Source organism: Rhipicephalus microplus, chromosome X, assembly GCF_043290135.1.
Source record: "Rhipicephalus microplus isolate Deutch F79 chromosome X, USDA_Rmic, whole genome shotgun sequence".
In the NCBI taxonomy this organism is placed as follows: domain Eukaryota; kingdom Metazoa; phylum Arthropoda; class Arachnida; order Ixodida; family Ixodidae; genus Rhipicephalus; species Rhipicephalus microplus.
Window position 1 is genome coordinate 269,396,822 of NC_134710.1, and position 25,328 is coordinate 269,422,149.

Sequence of the window (25,328 nt, forward strand, 5' to 3'; positions counted from 1 at the left end):
CCCGCTTTGCATGGCAACAACCACCGGCTTCAACGTCATCGATCACATGGCCCGAAAGAACGCAATATATTCCTGCAAGTGACGCCGTCTGCTCGGGGCACAACACCGCATGCCACACGATGCTCAACGCTCTGTTAACCTTTCAGGTTAGTTACCTCGACTGTTCGAAACAGTATCGTTCTAGCGATCGTTTTCTCGTGTTGGTGTTGTGCCCCGGCAACACTCAACACGTTGTCAACTTTCATTTGTGCTGCGACATGCTCACCTGTCTTTTGCTTTCTGATTTGATATTACTGCTTTCCGGCGACATAGAACTTAACCACGGACCCCCAAATGCTGTTGACCTCCCATATGTCTTGAGCACTTTTAGGCAACTAGAGAACGAACAGGCAGCGTTGCGCACTGAACTAAACCAGCTTAAAGAAGCATGCAATCAACAATCCATTCTTCTGACATCTTTTGACCAACACGTTACAGCACTAGAAACAAAACAACCCTTTTCACCCACGCCTTTAATTAATGCTGAAACAGGCCAGCTAAAGCAAGAAACTGCCACGCTTAGAGCTGCTAACATCGACGTAAGCAATCGCATGCGTCGTAATAATCTTCTTTTTTTTTTGGTCTTGATGACGACCCCAAGGAAACATGGCAGCAATCGGAAGATAAAGTTAAAGCGTTTTGTTCGACGCAGCTCTCCTTGCCGCTGCTTTCAAGCAACATCGAGAGAGCCCACCGTATCGGCACCTTTACGGCCAGCAAAAAACGTCCTGTTATTGTTAAATTTTCCAGCTTCAAGGCTAGAGACGGGATTCTATTTTGTGGACCCAAGCTGAAGAACACCAATTATGCGATTAGAGAAGATTTCGCTGCCGCCACTCGCTTGGCCCGCTCCAAGCTTCTTAAGTACATACGTCCCGCCAAATGCACTTTTAAACTGAAACTTGATAAACTTCTTGTAGGTAAACGTGCTTACTATTACGATAGTGTCAGTGATACCGTTGTAGGATGCACCCAAAATGTCTCTGCTGAGCCTTCACGTACTGAATCATCTACAAACGCAAGAATTATCACTGATTGACATCATGTGAAGGCGTCCACGACCTTGCCCCGCTATCGGCCCTTAACATACCATCTTTTTAACATCGCTTTCACGAATTGTCGCAGCATAATCCCCAAACGTGACCACCTCCATAGCCCAATCGAAGACGTTGATGCAAACATTGTACTCTTAACAGAAACGTGGCTACATCCTGACATTAGTGATAACGAAATACTGCAATCTAATCTGAACTTCAGCATATATCGTCGTGACCGGCTGGAACGGAGAGGGGGTGGTGTTCTCATTGCTGTCCGCAATACCTTGTGTTCCACTTTTTTATTCCACGACGACACCCTCGAACTAACATGGATCTGTGTCCGAAACCGCACAGTTACGGCTGTATTTGGTATCTGCTACAGGCCTCCCGACATTCCGAATTCTTTCTGTTCATTACTCGAGCGCGCCTTAACTAAAGTCAAAGAAAAACTTCCCGATGCCTGTATCTTTTGTTCGGCGACTTTAACTACCCTTCAATCAGCTGGCTCCTTCTCTCCACTCCAAACGCCCCCAACAAACGAAGCTTATCAGTTCATCCACCTTACTCTAGACTTTAACTTGCACCAAGTCATATCATGCCCCACTAGAGGGAACAGCACACTAGATCTTTTACTAACCACGAACCCTGATGATGTGAATAGTGTAACGGTGTTACCTGGTATCAGTGATCATAGCGTTTTGCACATTTGCTTATCCTTGCCTCTCATAAAGAAGTCACCCGAAACTAAAACGATCACAGATTACAAAAGAGGAAACTACGACGCCATAAACATGGGACTAGCACAATTCCACGAAACCTTCCGGCATTCCCACCAAAATCGTACCGTCAATGCTAACTGGGAACTGTTCAAAAACAAGCTCATAGGTCTCAAAAATAAATTTATCCCTACTATTCTTATCAAAACCGACTCGCTCAATCAGTGGTTCACTAAACGCCTACAATCCTTACTCAACAGAAAAAAACGCCTATACCGATCAGCGAAATTACGCAACAATACCGACGCCTGGGAAAAATATCGCCTGTGCGCCGATCAGTACATGAAAGAGGTAGCGGAAGCAAAAGCTAAAAGCAAAAGCTTCTCAGTGGATCTGCTATCTATCCTAAAATCGAATCCTAATAAGTTTTGGCGTTTGCTTTCACCAAAGTCAAGTAGCAAACAAATCAAACTTGCTGATTCAGGAGGTCAACCGGATAAACAGTGAGGATTGCGCATCCGTCCTTAATGACTACTTTGCATCTACATTTAACCCCGCCAATAGCACTGCCGTCTCGCCTTCTCCCTTCAGTTCCCCTCGAGAACTCTCCCCATTCGACATAAATCCTGACGGAATTTCTAACTTAATTCGTAATCTTAAATCTTCTTCATCGGCTGGCTGTGACTGTATCACCACCAAGCTTTTGAAAAACACTGTCCATTATTCTAGCCTATTACTTTATCTAATATTTTTGCAATCCTTAGAGCTGGGCACCGTTCCAGACGAGTGGAAAAAAGCCCAGATTATACCGATCTTTAGGTCAGGCAACCGGTCAGTCCCAGCTAATTACCGTCCAATTTCTTTAACGTGCATTTGTTTTAAACTATTTGAGCACATTATAGCATCTAGTCTCATGAGCCACCTTGAATCAATTAATTTTTACCATCCACTTCAACACGGCTTTCGCAAACATTTTTCCTGTGATACCCAGCTCGCCGAATTTACGCACGATTTACTTAATTCCATGGATAATAACCTTCAGACAGACGCCATTTTTCTGGATTTTGCAAAAGCCTTCGACCGCGTACCTCACAATCACCTGATTCGCAAGCTAACTTCTCTTGGTATTCCTCCGAATTTATTAAGCTGGATTAAGCACTTTTTGACGGGACGCATGCAGTTCACGTCAGCTAATAACTGTCAATGAGCATTTGCTAAGGTAACATCCGGCGTGCCGCAAGGTGCCGGTTTATCGCCCCTTCTGTTCCTCATCTACATTAATGACTTGCCGGCTAACATTAAATCTAATATCCGACTTTTCGCTGACGATTGCGTCATCTACACCGTCATCAATAGCCCTGCCGATGCTAATAAGCTACAACGCGACCTCGACTCAATTGCTTCATGGTGCAATAAATGGCTCATGCCCCTAAACATAGATAAGTGCAAATCATTATCATTTACCCGTAAGCGTGCCGTACTTGCCATCATATATTCTATTAACGCCGTGCCCATAGCTTCCGTATCATGCTACAAATATTTTGGCGTCCACTTGATTTCATCGCTATCCTGGATCACCCACATCGATTCCATCTGCTCTACAGCATCCCATACACTCGGCTACCTTCGACGCAATCTGAAGTGCGCATCCTCCGACGTAAAAAAACTAGCTTTTATCACCTTCGTACGACCTAAACTTGAATATGCTTCAGCAATCTGGCCTACTTCACAAGCCTACCTAACAACTAAATTAGAGTCCATCCAAAATCGCGCAGCTCGCTTCATATCTTCGCAATACTCACACAAAACCAGCGTTACCGAGCTAAAACACTCTCTTTCCCTTCCAACTCTTGAATCCCGCCGCTTGATCACCCGTCTATGCCTTCTGCACCGCTTCTACTATCATCCACGCTCAAGACATCAGTTGCTCCAATCTGCTCACAGAACTTCATCGCGCATAAATTATAGCAGGCCCATTGCACGCATAAATGGCCGGACGACAGCATTTATCACCTCATTTTTTCTTAATACAATAGCCCTGTGGAATGCCTTACCGGATGACTCCGCTTCATGCGCCGACAGAGAAACGTTCCGCGCAAAACTGAACGAACATTTTTTCAAGCCTCTCTCCTGATAATCTCAACTACTTCGTGTTTATCACCAATCGTTTTAGGATTGTACTTAGTTTTGCTCTGCAATTGTTTAACATATGTAAAGCATTGTATATTCTTTTTTATCTTGTTCTAGTTCGTTCATGTAATTTCTGATTCCTGTCTCCTGTGTAAACTTATTTGCTTTTATTTACTTATCCTGTTGAACATTGTACCCTATCTTGTTACTTGTCCCCCCTTAAGTAATGCCTTCGGGCCTTTAAGGGCAAAATAAATGAAATGAAATGAAATGAAAAGTGTTCGCGCGACTATACAATCCTTAATGTTGAGAGCCAAGAGCTTAGGAATTTTTTTCTACTGGCAGTGGGCAACGAAGACGATGTTTGGACTAAACTGTGATCACCGAGCTCAAAAAACAGCATGCGGCAAGCCAGACAAGAGGATGCATGTTTTGGCAAAAAAGACACATATACCAATGAAGTAGAAAACTTTGAAGGAGCACACGCCTAATTGAAAAAATACTTTCTGGATGGTTTCTGGGTGGTTTCTGGATGGTGACATGGTTCAAAATTCTGTGTCACCTCTGTGTAATGTGCTAAACCTTGGTCGTCAATCTTCACAAAGTAGAATAACTCCTCAATATTTTTGTCTGATATATTGATAGTTATGCAGAAAAAAAAGCAGTCTCCCGAATATAAACACATCAATATGTTATGAATGTTTCAATAAAGACTGTCAGTATTTCTACTGCTGGAAATCATAATATTATCAGTAGAATAATCAGCAGAAGAACAATTAAACATTGCCGCGGGATGTCTCGGTGCACAGGCATACTAAAAGAATTCATCCAAGTGTAACTGTGAAGAAACGCGACTGCCTCCAACTTTTCAATATAAATAGGCCCGCTGGCTGCAGTCATCGAAAAGTTCATTATTAAATCTTACCTGATTTTGTCACTGACAGTCATATTTATTGTCTCCCTTTGTGTCCCCCTGGATACACAAGTTATGCGCAAAGGTGTTTTATGTTCTTCCCAGTTCTGAATTTCAAGAAAATAATAAAGCTTAACTTTGAACACCAGGTATACCTCAACTGCCATTCACGATTTGAGAAGGCCTCCAAAAGAACTCTACCCCATTCTTATTCTTCTCGATACTCCAGTCTCATGGTTCGGCTTCACGTCCCTACTTTTATTCGGTATAGTATTTTTTTACCATTTACATTGCTTCACTACTTATTTTAAAGCGTGGTTCTCTTCCGAGACTGTTGAATATTACTTTAGTTTCCCCTCACACTAATCTTTCAGACTGTATCGTACAACTTTCCTTGTACAATTCTGTGAGAACATCTTGCCTCAATGTTCAGCAAATAAATATTTCTTCGTCCAGTGTGAACTTGTTAGGTTCTCGCGTGAATTATATTCGCGAGTGTTAGGTACACGCGTGAATTTCGTCCTGTCTTTTGCCGGGAATTATAATTCTTAAGACGTCGGGAGAACATGGACGTACTAACGGAAAGGTTACTTACACACATGAATATTGAGTAACCATACCAGAAGAAACAAAGATGGCAGTGGCACAATATATGGTCTCGGGCTGCTTTTTATTGAATTCTCTCTCACAGCCGAAAATTCCTTCCAACCCACTGCCATATGTGCTGGATCTTTGCGCCGTATCACCTGATTTATTTTTCTCTTGTTTTACGAGTTCTTGCGACATGCGTGCATAATTTACGTCAGAACTTTTCGAAGAGAAATTGCCGCGCTTTGATTGGCTGGTCCGGCCTTTTGAAGACGTCGCTGCCATCACATTGCCGCTGTTTTTCCTTGTCATTCTCCGAGCTTGTCTTAATCATTGCAGTGATCGCACAAAGGAGCACTAGCGAGGTCATGAAAAGACAAGAATGTGCGCGACCAAAAGACGTCGGCGTGTCCACAGGGCAGCTGATGATCTCAAAGGGGCGCCTTTGACACGTCGTGAAGGTGCGAAGAACGTCGATAGAGTAGATGCCGGGCGAGATTACGCCGCTTATGCTGTATATGCTATGTCTCCCGGAGGCTTCTGTATTAACCGAGGTGAAAGTAGTATATTTTATCTCTCTTACGTCCGTAGCTTACTACGTCAACTCTCTACATTGCTACCTTGAGAATTGTGAAATCTTACTTGCGTTAGAAGAAAAAGTACACGTAGAATCTTCTGTGGCAGTTGTGCAAATGGTATGTGGGCGTTTATTGCATATCACCTACGTGCTGTCGTCATCGCATGGTGCTGTGTATGGCTGAATTGCGAGGAACGCCAAAGCGTTAGGTGAGACCAGCGTGAGATGAAAAAGAAAAGACGAGTAGCGCGCTTCTCAGAGTTTCGTACATGAGATTACGCTGTAGAATTCCGCGATTGAATTATTGCTTACCTTAAGGTGAATTAAGGAGTCCCTGTTGGAGTGGGAATTGGGCCGCAGACACGGAAAGATGTTTGTCATCTTTTCCAGTACTTGTGTAATACGCCAGGGAATACGCACATTTAGTTGTAGATTGAACATTAGGAATGAGTGGAGCTGTCGCTGGTAGCCAACGGACGACAGATTTCTTCAATCTGTTTGGTGTCATGACAAGTTTGGCATCTGTCAGAGTGAGCAACCGGTAAGCACCTTTCAAAAAATTGCGAACGCTCCAAGTAAACAAAGTAAGTAAAAATCACGCGTGTGAGATGATCAGCTGCACAGTTTGCCGTGCCCTGCCTGAATTGTCAGTAGGCATGATTATTGTTTTTTTCATGCTATCTACTGATGTTGCAAACGTTTTTCATTTTAGAGTCACTTATAATAACAAAATGTTGAGCTGTAGTTGGCAGGAATTCATTGTGGAAGATGGTGAGGCGTTCAAACATGGTCACTAGAGAGGAGAACGAAATAAAACACACGCTGAATAACAACTGAAAATGCTCATTACTATGTTGAATATATAATTTTCCCTGCTTAAATCACGTATTTTAACGGCGAATTGGTTCTTTGTCGAGGCTTCCCGTCCGTTGACGTAGCACTGGTCATGGGGCCTCGCAGTGTGTGAGAGTGAGGTTCGGTTACTAGGGATCGCTGCGACGTGGTGCAAGAGGTGAGGGCGTAATTCGAGAGCTGAGGGCGAGGGTTGAGGATGTCGGTGTTCGAAGGAGGGGTGAACTTTCAATCAATCAATCAATCAATCAATCAATCAATCAATCAATCAATCAATCAATCAATCAATCAATCAATCAATCAATCAATCAATCAATCAATCAATCAATCAATTTTGTTACTACCTATTTTGTTTCAGAGTCGGCTGAATCGACATGCGCTCAGCATTTGCGTTTATCTCTTGATGGCTCTACGAGAAAAAAACAACTTTGTCACTCTGTCACAGATGTAAAAAGACAACTTTTGCGTACACGTGAACTTTCTCCAGATGCCCCTCTCTCGCGTGCTCACCTCCAGGTGTGGCCGTCCATGAGGATCTGCCCAGAGCACGCAGACGTCTGCGAGAGTGATGTCTCCACGATCAGAGAAGCCGATGGTGAACCAGTCGTCGGAGGGCAGGTCAAGCTTGAGCTCCGCTGTCAGCGATTCGGCTTCGTAGTCGACCGTCCAGTAAAGCCGGAAGCGAGACTCGGGGTCGAGCACCAAATCAAAATATCGGGCCGCTTTCGCTGCCACAGCGCAAGCGACCACCAGCCATGACATCCAACGGGGGAGCACCCGCAGTGCGAGGCTGACTGGTCGCCTCAGAGCCGAAGCCATTATATTCTCGCAGGATGGACCTTGTAGCAAGTAAGTCGTCCCAGTGGTCGTTCTGTAATAAAAAAAAATCAATTGGTTCACCATCACATTCACCCTGGTGTGAAATCTAAGAGTGTACAAGTAGTGTGCGAGTGTATTCGTGTTTTAAGAGCGAAGCTCCTTAAAGCGGCACCCGTTCGTCCCTCGTCGTAATGCGTAACCAGTCTTCCGTTTTGATCTGCAAGGTGGTGCTGGTGGGAGATTTCTCCTGTTCGTTGTTGAACAATGAAAAATTCGCAGCGTGCGCGTTAAATAAAAGGCGAATTCTCCTGTCTCTCATTCTCCATTAGCAGTCATTGGCATGTACATTGAGCACTACCTGATAATAAAGCGTTGCTACGTTATACTCGCTGGGCGTAACCTCTTTGCTTTTTTACTTCATTCATATACAGCGGAATTCAACTACGCTGCATTTACATCTATTAATAAATCATACGTAATCATTTTATGCGCTGTTGGGCGAAGATAAATAGCATTTAGGTTGTTTGAGGATTAATAGTGGACACTTGCGGTTCCTTAAAGTGGGTAGAAGTTCCAATAAACTAGTCGCCTTATTCTAGAAACCCCATACGCTCTAAGCTCCCTTTTGAATCGAAAATGTTACGGCAGTGTCACCCTTAGGCAGAGATGGTTATTGCATATGTGCGACAATTGGAAGGAATGCTTCATAATCGCGACGTCATCTTTTGACGTCATCATTCCTCTCACGCCGGGGCACAGCCTCAGTAGGCAGGAATAGAACTCGGGATACAAATTGGGATGCTGTACCAGATTATACACAACAGCAAATCAAACAACCCCAGATGTTCGAAATCTCCGAAGCCCTCTACTATATACAGCGTCTCTCGTCATCATATTATGAATAGTTTTGGGACGTTAAACTCAAACTATTATTATCAATATGAAGCAGCTCAGTGGGTATGCATGTGTTTTAACTTGTGAAAATTTCTTTACATGCAATTTATGTATATAATATACACTCACCGCATTCGAAGCACTTTCCGGCACATTACATAATGCTGTTTCACCCCCGTAACCGATATTGGCTACACTGTGTTTTCGATTTCCCATTGGCCATGTGCGGGTCCGCACGTGAAAGCAAGTTACAGTGAAGCATGCTTGAAATACCAGGATACGCTTGACACTTTCAATGATAAGGCTTTATAGCCATGCAAGGTGGTTAGCGGTAAATATAGGAGAGGTAGCCCACAAACCAGCTGTTATAGAGCGGACATGAGGTATGGTGTTCACGATGTTTAGGTGTACATAACTACGCGAAAATTCGAATAGATTTAAAACGGGGGCGGCTCTTGTGTAGTCGTGCCATTTTAGTCAGTCGCCTTCACGTACCGCAGAAGAGCTCGTGTGGCATCTTAAGGTTATCACCATAAGGCTAGGATGCCAAGTGTAGCAAACTGAACAAAAAGCAGTTGACATTCCTGCGTTTTCTTCCTTCGATCGGCCTGCCGAAAATCAGTGGCTAGGGCATCTTAACATAAAGTCAACAAAGAATTATTCGGGGGTGACTGATCCGCAAACGAGTTCCACATCACACGGTGCTATTTTCCGAGACAATGAATATTTAACTGACAATGTACCCATCATTACGATCATAGTCAGCACTACTACTACTTCCGTACACACTTGCACGAGAAAATAATAGTGAAAATTACCGTTACTCGCAAATAAATCGCACAGATTCCCTGACATTGCGTGCTTACTCAATTTTCTATCAAAAGCTGTACCTAAATGCGTCGACACGCTGTGTAATTGATGACTAGCAACCAAGCGTATAGCGTGTGTACACGACGTCAATCTGCACCAATAAACAAGTGCATTCCAGAGCCATTCTTTACGACTTAAATTTTTTTTGCACTGAGACATTGTTTTTGAATTAGTGACGTCTCGTCGTAAGATATTGTTAGATGTATCAATAAATAATTGACGGGGTTTTACGTCCCAAAATAACGACATGGTACTCAGAAACGCTGTAGTGGAGGGCTCCGGAAATTTCAACCACCTCTAACGTGTACTCGTTTCTAAGCAAATGGGTGTCTAGTGTTTGGCCTCCAAGGAAACGCTGCCAACGCGGCCGGGATTCGATGTCAATTGGCGTTAATATTCAAGCACACCACAACGTTCGATATATGTTACTATATAACCTTGGAAAGAAAACTTTCGATACAACAAAATATATCTTTCAATTTATATCTTCATGCCCACAAAACGTCCACCGATTTTTCACTTCACTATAAAGAAGCGTACGCATTCGTGATTTTAATGTAACGAACTTTTATTACTGCGGCAGAGGAAAACGAAGATGAAGTTTCCGCTGGTGCCGGTGTTGCAAACACTTCTTTGCGAGCGCTGTTTTCAAAACGCGCGTTGCTCGACGGAGAGTGGTTACTAAAGCATATCCCCGATTCCTTAACCAACCATAGAGCATATTAGCGTTTAAACGAAACCCCTGTTTTCACCAATCCTACATTTTTATATCACGCATTTGACTCCGGTTTATTATTTGTGTCCACCATTTTCTCGCTGTGAAAAACAAGTGCATTCCCAACCTAAAAGAAGGAGTGTACAAGAAGAAATAATCAGAAAATGATGCGGGTCTGGCATGACAATGGCCGAATTTAAATGAATGCAGGTGCTATTCGTACTTATAGGAACAAAATGAGTTGGAAAAATTTTTGAACCTATACAAAGAGCTTTCAAAAACACTGATATATACGAGCAAAAGAGCAAGAAAAAAAAAGAATCAACATATTTGCACAGCGCAAGACTACGATTAGTTACGACGTAACTGCTCGTAGTCTTGCGCTGTGTGCAAATATGTTGATTCCCAATCCCCAACTAGCTCAAGCATCTGTCTTATCAAGAAAAAAAGAAAAAGAAAAAAGAAAAAAAAAATTTTAATCACTACTGGTTAGCTCACGAGCCTTGCGTACAGCCTCCCAGAGACGCAAAAAAAAAAAGCAGAAGTGAGGGCTGCCTTTCTGGAGCGATGTTAACTACAGTTGCTTGAAAAATTCTATGTGTCGGAAAATCACTGTCGAGAAGGTGGATTGACTGGTGTTTCTGAAGGAGGAGGGAGAGGAGGATATCAAGAGAGGTCTTTGTCTGGTTGTCGCATGCTTGGTAGTTAGTCGCGACGTTTTTACTGTTCGCAACGTGACCTCTAATTCAGTGGGACTAGACACAGGTATCTGAACTGCCATTAGGAAAAGTGTATTGCGTCATAAACTGAACCAAAAATAAGGATAAAGACTGAATTTAGGAACAAAGCAAAAAGAAGTCATGGAGCTCTATCCGGCTGTAATTACAACAAGATAGAAGTTCTGGGGAATGGAGATGGGGGCTTGCACCTATGAAATATTGTTTAAATAATGATGCAGCTGAAGTGAGTGTTAAGACGAGCGGACTTGCCTTCTTCTGATCATGACAAGTCTCCTTGTCAATAGGATTGTCTGACTAGGCAGATTTGAGTTGATGGATTACATGGGGCCATGGGGAGAGTAAAAAAACTGTTAATTTTCCAGACCATGTACATTTAAAAAAAATGTTATGACATCCAGGGCTCTGTCGTCTTCGTAAGCGAACCCTACGCTAAGGCGGAAAAACTTTGCCTCACCTGAAGTTGCACACAAGTAAGTAACTTACAAGAATTCATTAATTAACTTTCTAAGTTATTAAATTGAGAACCTATGAAAGAGTTGCTACACAGGGGACGGATTTCCTGCGTGGCCGATGCATTCAGTTTCAGTATCACCTTCGTCGGGATCTTGAATTTTGATGATTATTATGTCGAACTACATGTGACCTTATACAAGTTGTGACCTTATACAGGTTTTCTTTATTACAACGGCCCTAAAGTTTAAGAATAATAAAATAATCAACAATTTTTTTGCTAATTTCTCATTGAAATGTAACTCTGGGTGGCACAAAGTTTTTCGCCTAGGCGTACAGTTAGTTCGTGAATCCGACAGGCACCTGACTTCAATAGCAAGTTTTCGAAAGATTTGAGTTTCCTGGAAAAAAAAAAATTCTCATCGATGATACATATAGGAGTGAGTTGAAAGTAATCGCCTGCTATTTGGTAGAGTCACAGAATCTATATAAACGTTACAGGCCCTGGACGACTGTGAGCTGAAGATGAGGTACTCAAAGTTCACACTTTTTCTATCGCCGCGTCATTGTTTGGTCGTTTCGATCACGGTAACATAAAGGTATAACATCAGGAGATACTGAGCCTAGTTGATGATTGGAAGTCCGTGTTAAAAGTCTAATGCACCGGGGTGACAGCTGAAGCAGCTTCTATTTTCTTGTCACAAGTACCTTCTTTGGCTTCCATAAAAAGCATGGTAGTTTCTTTAGCTGGAAATGTTATTGCTATGTACATGGAACACTTTTAGTTTTCCATGCTTTTTTGATAGTCTGTAGAAGAGCACCAAAAACTTGTCATTCCATGGTTTAGACTTATTCACAAAACATTCTACCCACCTTTATAAAGCGCTTCGTTCTTCTCTACAGTTCCAGTTGTCTTCATGAGCTTGACCGTACCAAAAGCAATAAAAAGGTCTATTTTGGGCTGCAAGGTCGAACTCGTCAGTGTCAGGCATTGTGCCTTTAACACGTGATCACATTTAAAGAAAATACCACAGCGGCCCACTCCCCCAAGTCATTATGCATATTCTGCATCGTGAGCTGAAAACTCGTCTTCGCGAGGGGTGTTTACAATTCAGTTCCAATAATCGAAATCTACACCAAATGAACCCGTTTTTGAAACCAAATTGAAAATATTTGCACAAGCTTCACTGACGTAATCGTGACATCTCCTTCATGACAACACCCGCAGACCCTGGTCACACAGTTAATACTGACACTAGACTATGACAACGTGTGGTGCATGTTCCTTGGCCTGAATAGACTTTGCACGAGGCTGTCGAAATGAGATAAGCCAACCCTAGTTACCTCCGTGCACACTGTGATTGTGAAGGCACGTTTTCTTAGCAAGAGTCTTGAAGCGAAGTTAACGTTCAAAGGCTTTGTGGGTGTCTTATTAAGGTATAATTCCGGAAGCTTAACTCAATGAGTGACCACTGCTCCACGTCGGCAGAATTTCTTCAGAAAGACCATGTGCAAGCTTATAAAGCTTATAAATATTGGAGAGTGTCACCGCCTCAAAAATAAGATATAATCTCGGATATTACAGGTTTTGAAAAACACATGATGTTCACAGCATTCGTGACAGAGACCTCAAGTGCATTGAACCTACGAGGCCAAAGAAAAAAAAACTCACATAACTGGAGCCTTTGAAACCTAATATGGCTTGGGACTTCACACACTTCTGCCAATGGTGCTGCTATTGTTGTACGCATTTTGAGAAGGCCCAGTTCGGAATGGAGTTTAGCTCAGCCGTCGTTGCAGCCATAATGTATTCTCTTGTCTGCAATCGCGCTCCTTTCACTAGCGTCTTGATATTGCGAAACAGCCAGAAGTCGCAAGGGGCCATATGACGAGAGTAAAAAGCCTGTTGAACTACAGGAGTCTGACTTTTTGCAATAAAAAAGTCTGAAGCAAGAGTGAGGAATATGCAGGAGAATTGTCATAATATATGCACCAGTATTCTGTTGACCACAACTCCAGTCTTGCGCTGCACAGCATCACATAGTCGACGGAGGAAATCGCTGCAGCACTCTTTGGTGCTTGTCAGACCATCCGGGGCGTACTCGTGATGTGCCACAGCGCAGGAGTCCCAAAAAGCAGTGAACATTACATCGACATTGCTGCGCACCTGGCGGGCTTTCTTTGAGTTTCCACTGGGATGACTAACATTTGGTTTCGGGTCATACCTGTACACCCAAGAATCGTCACCAGTAATAATGTTGTTCAAGATGCTGGAGTCCCTGCTCATAGAGTCCAGCATATCATGTGAGACTTCAACGCGAAGTTGCGTTAGCTCCACCGTGAGCAGCTTTGGCTCAAATTTTGCCGCGACACTTTCCATGCATGGCCAAATTTTCGTTCATAATAGAATGTACAGAAAAAAATTCTGGTGCCCACCTCTTCCGCACTTTCTCAAATAGTCACGTGACGGTCCCGCATCACCACAGTGTTCACATTAGCAATGACTTCGTCCTTTCGGCATGTTGATGGCTGACCGGAGCATTTAGAAGCACGAAAATTTGGGTGAGTTCGTACTTTTCCATAGTGGTATTAAGAGCGCGTAAGCAGACAAGCTGCAGTGTAGTGAAAGAGCCCTGTGTATTAGAAGTTAGATTTAGAAGCAAAAAATTTGGATGAGTTTGTACTGGAGCGTGGCTCGCTCTCCACTTAAAGGCGGCCGTCTTTAAAACGGTTGTACCAATACTTAGTCTGTGTGCTGCTCACTGCATCGCCACCGAAGGCCGTCTGAATCGTCCCATTTGTTACCACTTGGTGGATTCATGTCACTTAGTTTCTGACAAAATTTAATACCACTGATCCGGTCGCTCTGTCATTTTCCTTGCAAAAAAAATTAAACGTCGAGAGCACTGCGCACACACCTCACTTAAACGCTACGTCCCCGCGACTGACGCTATCAGCAGTAAAAAAAAAAAATTCGTGCGTGCACACGAATTCAAAGTCAGCTGATGAAAGCGCGCTTGTTTTTGTCGATGTTGACGGAATGATAGAGTCTGGTGTGCTTAGATTTAGGTGCTTCCTTACGGTGTCCTTCATAATGATATCGTGGTTTTGGTATGTAAGCCTCCGATATATTAATGGTATTATAAAAATGGTTAGCCACTGCCAAACAGTCAAATACTGTAATATAATTTGTTACGACATCTTTGACATTGCACCGCTTTCGAGAGTCGTGTCACGACCATCACTCGGTACTCAGACCATTTTGCTGCTTATATAATAAGACCATTTCGTATATGACCTTCAGGCTTCCAATTTTAACCACTGACGTAGCCCACTAAGTTTTGCGGGCAATGAAAGCAGTCACGAGTAGTGGATTGCGGTAAAATAGAAGCTCGTAGATTTTCAGGCTTGCAACAGATTTCTTTCTTTGTATAACCATATCTTGGGAAAGAAACATTATCCTTGGTTATGCACAAAATATTCAATATTAGTCTTGAATCTTTACACGCCTTTCTTTTAGGTGAAAACGGGTGAAGAGTTTTCTTTGTAGCTAAGCAACTTGGAAATACACATTCCGTTTTGTAATACTAGACTCATAAAGCACATGACCAGAAGTTTAGTGGAGCGAAATTCTCGCTGGTATTACCGCGATCACGCAACCTTCTAAAAAGTGTATTGGGATTGCCAAGGTACACATGTTGACATTAGTACGCATGTGTTGCAGGGTATGGGCTTTTGTATGGCGTACGAAGAGACAATGATGTCTGATCATGCTATTAATTGGTACCATCAATATTTCAAGAGGCCTGTTTGTACTTAACCTCGAATCAATCAATCAATCAATCAATCAATCAATCAATCAATCAATCAATCAATCAATCAATCAATCAATCAATCAATCAATCAATCAATCAATCAATCAATCAATCAAATAACCAATTTATTTATTTATTTATTTATCGATACTGCAGGCCAATATGCTGGCCCATGCAGGAAGGACAAAATACGATAATATAGTGACAAAGTATTCGCAATATACTAACAATGCAAGAATAAAAACGAACAGTACAAGACGCTTGCTTCGCAAGGCAATTTACACAGGTGATAAAATACGAAAAAAAATGAACTCTGAAGGCAACAGCAATGCACTAAAGACACATGAGATTCACGAAAGAATTGCAAGAAAAGTTCAAGCACTGCTAATATTTATACTCAATTTTAGGAGAAATGATTTTCTATTTCTTTTGTAAATTTCTTCAATTGTATGGCGTCAACAGGTAGAGAGTTTCACTCTTTTATGGTGCGCAAAAAAAAAAAAAACTATTCCTGTGAGATTAGGTTTTGGCATTTACTGACGTAAGAGAAAAGTTGTGTCTGTGCCTAGTCTACCGTGTTTTTTGGGGTACTAATAAACGAAGCATCTGCAGGCCAATTTCTCATTTTATGAGGTGGTGTAGGAACTGTAGGCGACTAAGTTTACGGCGATGTTCCAGTGAACTTATTTTATTGGTAAGCATTAGAAGTGTTAAGGAATGTTCTCTTTTGTATTTTCCGAAAACAAATCTAACAGCCTTCCTTTGCACATGCTTCAAAATCACAATGTCATTTTTTGTGTGAAGATCCCATGAAACCACCGCATATTCAAAATTTTGAACGCACACTTGTGTTATATGCTAAATGTTATGTATTTGCTGGAGGTTTTCTAAGCTTTCTTTTCAAAAAACACAATATGCGCAAGGCTTCAGAGTATGTAAGAGGTATATGATTTGACCAAGTAAGTCTGTTAATAAACGTGACACCTAAGTATTTGTAATGGTCAACTTCCATTATTATGGTGTGGTTATTAACGTAAGAGAATATTCTAGGTATTTTAGTGTTAATCACTGAAAAACTGTTTTTGTACATTATTTATATTTCCTAAAGTCTACACCACTCTGAAATAGCTATGACTGACTGCTGTAAGCTTTGGTGATCATTCTGCGAGGCAACTTCTTTAAATATGGCACAGTCGTCCACAAATAAGTTTACATGCACGGCACTAGGAAGTTTTTCCGAAATAATATTTATGTAGATCATGAATAAGAGTGGTCCCAGTACGCTGTCTTGCAGCATGCCCAGGGTTTCATGGCACGCAACGGACGAGCAATGTTTGATATCTACGAACTGCTGCCTGTGTCGTAGGTATGCTTGGATACACGATATAATGTTTGAAGGGAGTGCAATGCACTCGAGCTTGTAGATTAATTTTGCGGGAGGCACCCTACTGAAGGCGTTACTGAAATCGAAAAATAGCATGTCAACTTGTCCGGACGAGTCAAGTACCTCAGAGATATTATGAACAACTCACACAAGCTGAGTTGTTTTGCGTGAAATACGATTTGGTATACGTATATCATCGTTCCAAGGTCTGTTGCAGTTAGCGACGCGTGTAGCAGGAATGATAGATTGCAGTAGCCTTTAGCTTGAAACTAGGAGTGTAGCTTGAGACTGGGAGTGACTCGAAGGTGAACTGCGTATATATACTAAATTTGTACTTGAGAATTCTGCCAGTTTACGCAGGCTGTGAGGCTCAGCTCTGGAAGCTGTCATAGAGAGTTAGCAATAATGCAAGTAATATTCAACTGCTAGTGTCAGTTAAGTAAGCGAATCTAGAGCTGCTTACTTTAACTGATCATTCGGAAGATGCAAGTGAAACTGTGCCGGTTGGAAGAGAAGGATAAAAAGAAAAAAAAGAAAAAACTCCAAGGACAGGAGGGTTAGCCAGTTGATGACTCACACGAAGCCGCGACCTGTTTTCACCAGGATTGTTTACTCAGAGGGATGAATAACAAATGAGTATAGATTTGAATGAACCATTAAAAAGTGCATCCGTAAATACCATGTTAAAGGTATAAAAAAGAAGTTAAATGACATTTCGTGCTAAAACCACGATGCAATTATGAGGCAGTTCCTAGAGGGCGACTCCAGATTGATTTTGATCCCCTGGGGCTCTTTAAGATGCGCAAGGGCTTTTGCATTTCACCTGCATTGCATTTTGGCCGCTGGGTATAAAACTTGCGTGCTTATATATAGAGATGTAGCGCCATAACCGATGGGTGCGTTCAAAAGCTCGCACGCTGTGAAGGCTCATGGGCAGAAACACCAGCCGAAGGCAATATAAACTGGCAAATATGGCAAGCCAATCACGTACAGTTATTATTTATCTTAAATAAAAAAACCTTTTAATAAAACTATAAAAAACTTTTGTGACTATGGAGCCACGGACAAGATTCGCAGATATTCGATTTCGTAGAGACTGCTTGCAATCGGTGAGGTACTGTACATACTAAAATAGTTTTTGTAGAACAAGCTGGAAATAAGGAGCAAAGAAAACTTGCGCGGTGAGTGTGGTGGTGCCTTATTGTTGCATCATACTCCGGCGTATCATGTATGCTATACACAACTGCACGGCAGCACAGTGATTTGAATCTGGCGTGCCGATATATTAGTGATGTCATAGTGGTCTTGCAGTTTACTCAATACTTAATACCTACCACACCTGAGGAAGAGCATGAGGATTCGGAGCTAAAGCAAAGTAAATATGAATGTTTTTTTACCTGTTTGAAGTCTTTTACTTCATAAATATTCAGACTAATAGCCGTGTGTGGAAAGTTTATAGGATGCTAAATACTACAAATAATGCCCTCTGAAATAATGTCTAAATAGAGACAATAATATAGACAAATCGGCCAGCAATATAGTTCGTAAGAGCTTTTTGTAATATTTGGTGGTGTTCCTAATGTTACGCTTACTTTCATGATTGACTGGCCTCTATTCTACGAGCCATGTTTTCTTATATTTAATAATGTAAATGAAATACAAACTGAATTCGCAAAGCGTTTTGTTGGCTAAGAACTGCTCGTCATCCCGTTAGTTATACGAATTTTTCTGTATCCACTGTCTGTTAAAACATCCTTCTTAGAATAATAATTTTGTGGATATAGGGTTTCATGTTCCCCTGAAGTGAACGGAAAGTTTTGAAAAATCTGTACGAATAAAGTGCTCGTCATTGGCTGTCACTTCGATGTCTTAGACTATTAGTGAAACGCTTGAACCAGCGATCACCGTTATGAATCTGGGTTTGTCGGTTTAACTCGTCAACAGCTTATAAGACATGCCTGCTTGAAGCCACAACTTTTTGAGTATACGGCTGGAGGAGCCGTATACTCAAAAAGAGCGCTTATCTGTGTGTTTATCACGTGCAACACAGTTTTTATATCACGACACTTTTTTGGACGAGACCATCTAGCCCTAGTACAAAGTGAATTAAGGAACACTTCAATCACCATTGCCGGACATATCTTGGGTACTTACAGTTTCACGTTGAACTTTTGCAATTGTGACATAATAATACAAATACAGAGAGTCATCTTTATTCTTTAGACTATTTTACGGATGGGTTTCGGTGCCGCCATACGGAGCTGTAGCCTTGCAGTTATGACTAAACGAGCCGTGCTACGAAGAACGCATGCTCATTAAAATGGCTGGGGCAGTGCATTTGGCGCTTCATGATTTAATCAGTTCACATCACGAGATACGAAAATCGAGAAAGATTTGTTTAACAGCCCAAAATGGTGGTGCCCACATGTCTTATGTAAAATCATCTTTCATCAACATCAGCATGATTACGCAAAGGCCTCTCTCATGTTTCGCCATTCAATCCGGCCCTGTGCTTTGTGCAGTGCCTTTATACCTGCAAACTTCTTAATCTCATCGGCCCACCTAATTTTCTGTCTCCCTCTCTTTCTGTCTTCCTTCCTGTCTCCCTTGGAATTCAGTCAGTTACCCTTAAGAACCAGCGGCTGTCCTGCCTACGTGCTAATCACCCTGCCCATGTCAGTTTGTTCTTCTTGATTTCAACTATTCTTGACCTCCTTTCGTTCCCTGACCAACTATGATCTCTTCCTACCTTTTAAGATTACATCATTTATTTTTGTTGATGAAGCGATGGCGTAGAACTGTAGCCATCAGCCTCGCATGCAAGAGGTGCGTAATTCGAATACCGGTGCCGGACAATTCCCAACCAAATTTAACAAAAAATCCGCATGATGACGGACTTGCAAAAAAAAACAAACAAAAAACATGGGGTGTGACCTTACTGGTGACTACAGCCAGCAGTGCTCTCCCTCACCATAACCGAATTAACCACCCCGGTGCAATACTTGGCCACTACCTCCCACATGACTACACCAAAAAAAAAAAAACCTCTTCTATACACATGATCCTATATTGTAGATTTAGGTACAAAAATTGTCGCCTTATTATGACGGGTGCCATGGTTGAAGAAGCCAGAATATTTTCGTCCACCTCTAGTTATCTAACGAGTGCCCAAATATGAGCGTTTCTCCTTCATGGAAATTCAACCATCGGGATCGAACCCGCAACCACGAGAGCAAGAGCACATTTTCACAGCCACTGCGCCGCCACGGCAAGCGATTCTAGACGTTTGCAGTCTTCAGTACTATCACTGCAGCAGAACAAGTTTTCGCAACCTGAAATGCCGTACGTGTTAGGAATAGATATGAGTAGAATGTGGGGGCTTGAGTTACCCAGAACCACGTTCTTCTTATATCTCGCCCTACTGACAACTTTAGGGGCGACAACTGTCTTAATGAGTATGTCTGACTTCAATATCTTACAAGAAAGGGGGGTGAGGGGAGGGGTAGGGAGGGCCTTGTTGCGCCCGTTTCATAATATTAAGGCTGAATGCTGCAGTGTATGAGGATTAACAGGCTTAGTCAGTATTGCTTTAAATTGTGTTATTTCACTCTAACACTGAGGTGGCCTTTTGAATGAAGTTCCGATCGCAGCATCTTGCATAAACTGCGCTATTCTTTGCCCGAAGCTTTCCTTTCAATACGGCACTGACGATGCCGTGTTGGGACCTTTCTCAAACTTTATCGAGATTTTAGCTAGCTTTACTGCTGCTCACTCAGGTGCACATATTCACCTTTGTCCTTTTTGTTTGTTTGTAATGGTATACTGAAACTTTCTAAAACTTCCAGAGTGGGAAATAAATCCCGCTTACATTCTGCATGTTAAAGCGATGAATATAGTTAGAATACCATAGTTAGCGACGAGGAGACAGCACTGTCATTGCAAAGAGAAGATAAAAGCAACTGTAAAGAAGGACTTAACGTGAAAGTTGAAGTTTCTCTTCACGCTTGGCCTCGGAGTTTTACTAGCGTTGTCGACGTTCGTAGCGGTTCTTCCAGAGCGAGCGAATGCGCCCGCTGTCTCTCACGGCCGAACAGCTGAGCCCATGGGTCAGGCTACCCAGATAGGTGTGCAGAAAGCTTGTGAAGGGAAGTACACCGCGTCGATCGACACTGAGTCGTGCAAAGCGGTTGTATATGAGGCGATAGAGAGTGCAGCGATTAATGCGGGAGGAGAATAGTACCGCGGGCCTTTTTGGGAGCTTTAGACACGCGAGACGCCAATGAACGGGCATCAGAGGCGTGGCCCCGAACCTTCTGCGTTCCAATGGGGAGAGTCGAATGCGGACAGCGGTGACATCGGAGGAGGATCTGCCCTTTGTTTGGGCTTGCCCACCCCACAAAGCGCTGCCCCCCCCCCCCCCGTTCCTCTACTGGCACAGAGGCCAAGCGGTGCAGGCGTAAACGACTAACAATAAAAAAATAAAAGCAAATGTGGTAAGAAACTGGCAATGGAATGGAAGGATTATAGCTGGCGTACGCGGTTCATAAACCCGTACATGAATGACCCCATCTGATTCTAGGCGGCCCTCTCCCCGTTTTCCTCCAATTCTTCCCGCACCTTATGAATGCGCCCGCAGCGCCCAATATGAACCGCCTCGTCGTAGTCTCCCATATGAGGCCCGGTTGAATTCCTTTGTCATCCTACGCTGTAAGGGCACGTTGGAGCGAAGTGAAAGAGGAAAAAAAAGAGAAAGATAAATGCGACGATATTGGAGCAGGCAAAGGAGAAGCGGCCATCATAAACTTTGCGTCGGTGCTTTGGAGGCCTGAAATGATCGCCGGGCTTGTTTCTTTGAGAATAAACGCAAATTGAGCTCATATCCGTTTGAGAAACTGGTGTGTTTGGCAATGGAATAGCGTGAACTGGTGGCGATAATTTGTTGAAGAAATGTCGTCGGTGTTCACGGGAATTCGCCACACACACATATATATATATTATATTATCGCCGTCGGTTCACGCAATTACATTGCCAAAAACGCCAGTCTCTCAAGCTAAAGTGGCGTTTATACTCAAAGAAATAAACCTACTAGGAGATTTCCAAATCATGCGTGTTTGCTACAGTGAGATATATATATATATATATATATATATATATATATATATATATATATATATATATATAGAAAGCTTCCGTACAGCTTAATAATAAACCGCGTAGTAGCAGTTGCGTTTCTTTTTTTTTTTTGAAGTGCACTTATTGCAGCGTTACTAAAATAGGTGATAAGAACGAGAACGTTTCACAGTTTGCAGAATGGACTGTATTACAGATCTATATAAAGCTGCGTATTTAGGCATTTTTCTGATAAATTAGAGCAAAAAAAAAGTCAGAGATAGTGAGAGAGAGAGAGAGATTGTGTTTCTCGAATTGCTTTTTTTTTAACACTGTGATTGCCCGTTTCTTTGTACTTTAAATAAATAGCCCGTTGCTTTATTAGGTTTACTTTGTATTATAAAATAAACATGTGTCAGTGTAGAGACGGAATCTGTTTGCGTTTTCTTTTTCTTTGTTTTATTTGTTCTCTGTGTCCTTGGTATGTTTTTTGGGTACTCCGCATACTTGTACGGTGGCTTTCTTTATTGGCTATATATAGTTTCCGTACAGCGCTGGCATATATTTGTTTATTTTGCTGCACTGTGCTCGACGTCAAGCACATTAAGCAATGTATACGGTTCTGTTGGCTCTTTGGGTGCTACAGACTGGTTCATTCCCGTCCCGTAGCATATTCAGCCACTCTGCTGATCGCATAACTCCAGGATTCCCTTGTTGTGAGGCACATAACTGAACACTCGCTCACATGCTCTGGCAGTGCCCGGCGTTACATGGCGCAAAGTTCAGCACAAAACAAGACTGGGAGAGGGCTCTTGAAAGCTCCGAGCTCTCAGTCCAATACTCGGCAGTCCAGGAGGCCTGCGAACAGGTGGAGGGCCACGGTCTTCCAGTCCCGGTGTGGACGCGGCCAGCAACTGTGGCGGACCCCGCTTAGGGGGGTGTCAGACCTGTTCTCCAGGACCAAATAAAGTTCATTTCACTTCACTATGCGCGGCCTCGCTTTTTCGTACTTTATAGTTTGGTACCACGTAACCACGTAGACCACGTAACCACATAGACCACGTAACCACATAGACCACGTGGTACCACGTACCACGTAGACCACGTAAGTGACCTTCTTGCTATAAACTCACATAAGATTGACAGTGTAAACAAATGAATAAATAAATAAATAAATAATACAAAGCATTTATGTAGTTGAAAACACGTATTTGTTGCAGTGAGAATATTTATTAAGGCTATGCGTGCTAATAATGTAGGATCATTCTGAGACCTGAAATAAGTTCGAGAAACAGCAGTTTGCTAAAGAGACAAAATAAAATGAGGTAAAGGCAGAAAGGTCTACCGGAATCGTATCATTTGTTTCACCACGCTCCAGTAAGAGGAGGGGAAAAGGGGAAGATGAGGAGGAAAGTGAAGAGAAAATTACACACGTGAAGAAAAAAATGAACAAGTGTGGGGGTGCTATATCATATATAATAGGCCACTAACAAGCAAAAAGTCAATTAGGCCTTGAATGATTTTATGTGCCAAGACAGTTCATGTGTCGGTATTCGAGCACTGACTGTTCTGACATGGGTCTGTCGTCAAGGCGCGCTAGGCAGTTAGCGGCAGTCTGTGCGCGCTCTAGCGAAGGCAGCGAGAAACAACGCGGTCTATCGTTCCATCGCTGCCTCTGTGGTCGCAAGCAGCACTGTCTTCTATGACGATTCGGAAGGCGAAAGATTTGGTGAAAGTGACACCAAGCCACGGCCGGCAAAGCACCGTTGTCTCGAGAGAGCACGGACAGTGACCGAAGTCGACGAGACGGGTGCAGTGTGTGCAGTCGTGTGTGCTATAAACTTGGTGTGTGCCATACGAATTGGACGTCTTGGTTAGCAATCTCTCACATTTTCATGGCAGCATCTGTCCTTGAGAAGGGGATGGATTCTGGTACATCGTCTTTGTGTACAGATCGAAGAGCTACGTTGGCATGTTCGTCGCCCAATATGCCTAGAAAGAAACGCAATTGTCAGGGCTTGCGGTAAATCTACTAATTATGTGGGATATTCACGCTATAATTTATAGAAAACATAAGCTGTCCATTTAGTTATTACTGAATATTAAAGTTCTGGAGAAGACCTTACCGCTTGACTTACGCCTATGATCAAACATTCGCCCGAAAGCACTTGGATGCCTTAATGGAATCCTTGGGTTAAATTTAAAGAAAAGAAGCGGGAACTTGAGGTTAATATTAATAATATTTTTGATGTAAATGTGAAGAAAAGAAAGGTGGACGAGAAGATAACTTCCCACCGGCAGGGATAAAAGCTGCGACCATCGATCAGCACGATGCTCACTGAGCTACAGCGGTGGTCACCCACAAACCATCCACTCTTTTTCTTTATTTCCTGCTTTCTCACAATTCACTTTATGGGGTATGTATGTGTATTTAAACGTAGAAGGTGGCGTGTTTGGTCACTGCCAGCGGCAAGCTATCTGTTTGTTTGTTTCCCTAGATAAATGGCACGTATTCACTTTGGAGGTTTGGCCAAGAATGCAACGTTGAGATTGTTAAATATTATTTTAGGTAAGCTGCTTAACAAAAAACCAAAAATAAGGAAAGGAAATGGCAATAATACGTGAAATATTTCATTTAACTACGAGTAATATGCTTTTGAGCTTGTATTTCAGAGTGCCATAATTACCTGATGGGAATAATTTTGAGAACTTAGGTTTTACCCTGATGAAATGAAAAATTTTAAATACCACATTTATGTGGTACTCGTTGAGTAGTTTCAATGCGCCCCGCCGCGGTGGTCTAGTGGCTAAGGTACTCGGCTGCTAACCCGCAGGTCGCGGGTTCGAATTCCGGCGGCGGCGGCTGCATTTCCGATGGAGGTGGAAATGTTGTAGGCCCGTGTGCTCAGATTTGAGTGCACGTTAAAGAACCCCAGGTGGTCGAAATTTCCGGAGCCCTCCACTACGGCGTCTCTCATAATCATATGGTGGTTTTGGGACGTTAAACCCCACATATCAATTGAGTAGTTTTAACGAAATTATACACGGCATCAACCGCATTCATGTTACAGAATTCCTAGCCTTAGGCACTGAAACTTAAAACATTTTCCTCCGATAAGGTCAAGCCTATTTTTGCAAAAGGAATAATTAGAAGTCTAGTTCTAATACGAGAACATCTTGAACATGACAAAAAGTAATGTGCAATATTTTTTCGACCACTCTTCTTTTTTAACAGTCACATTACAGTTTTTTTATTCATACTGACTGTAAACCTTAACAGGCTCATACAGGAGCGGGTCCAAAAGGATACAGAATGGTTACTACATATGTAAACATCTACCAAAGAACAATATGCTTAAGCATGACATTATTAACAAAAGGTAGTAAAAATCAAAACAAAAAAAAGGATAACTACACAGACGACTGGATGGGACTACATATTAAAAAAACAAAAAAAACACAGCAAAGACTAACAGAGCAAAGCACACATTTGACCACTCTACGAATGAAAACTGCGCATGTCATAGACTTAAAGAAGTATATTCCGCGAACAGTTGCGCTGTTATGTACGGCGTCGCTACTTACTAGTCAAAATATATCTCAAGGTCTCCAGTGAATGAGTGAGCAGATTTTGAGGACACTAAACCACGTGAGAGGCTATTCCATAGTTCAATGACCG

General features: G+C 42.4%; 1 protein-coding gene across 1 annotated transcript in view; it reads right to left on the bottom strand.

The window, feature by feature from the left end:
- The window catches only part of Tbh (Tyramine beta hydroxylase), a 101,478-nt gene extending 80,716 nt beyond the window's left edge, over positions 1-20,762 (bottom strand). Inside the window, exons 1-2 of the mRNA XM_037414043.2 lie at positions 20,518-20,762; positions 7,363-7,723 (exon numbers count right to left, since the gene is read on the bottom strand). Coding sequence (XP_037269940.2) covers positions 7,363-7,671 — 309 coding nt within the window. The 5' untranslated portion in view covers positions 7,672-7,723; positions 20,518-20,762. The remainder of the gene's footprint in view (positions 1-7,362; positions 7,724-20,517) is intronic.
- Between the last annotated feature and the right edge of the window lie 4,566 nt (positions 20,763-25,328).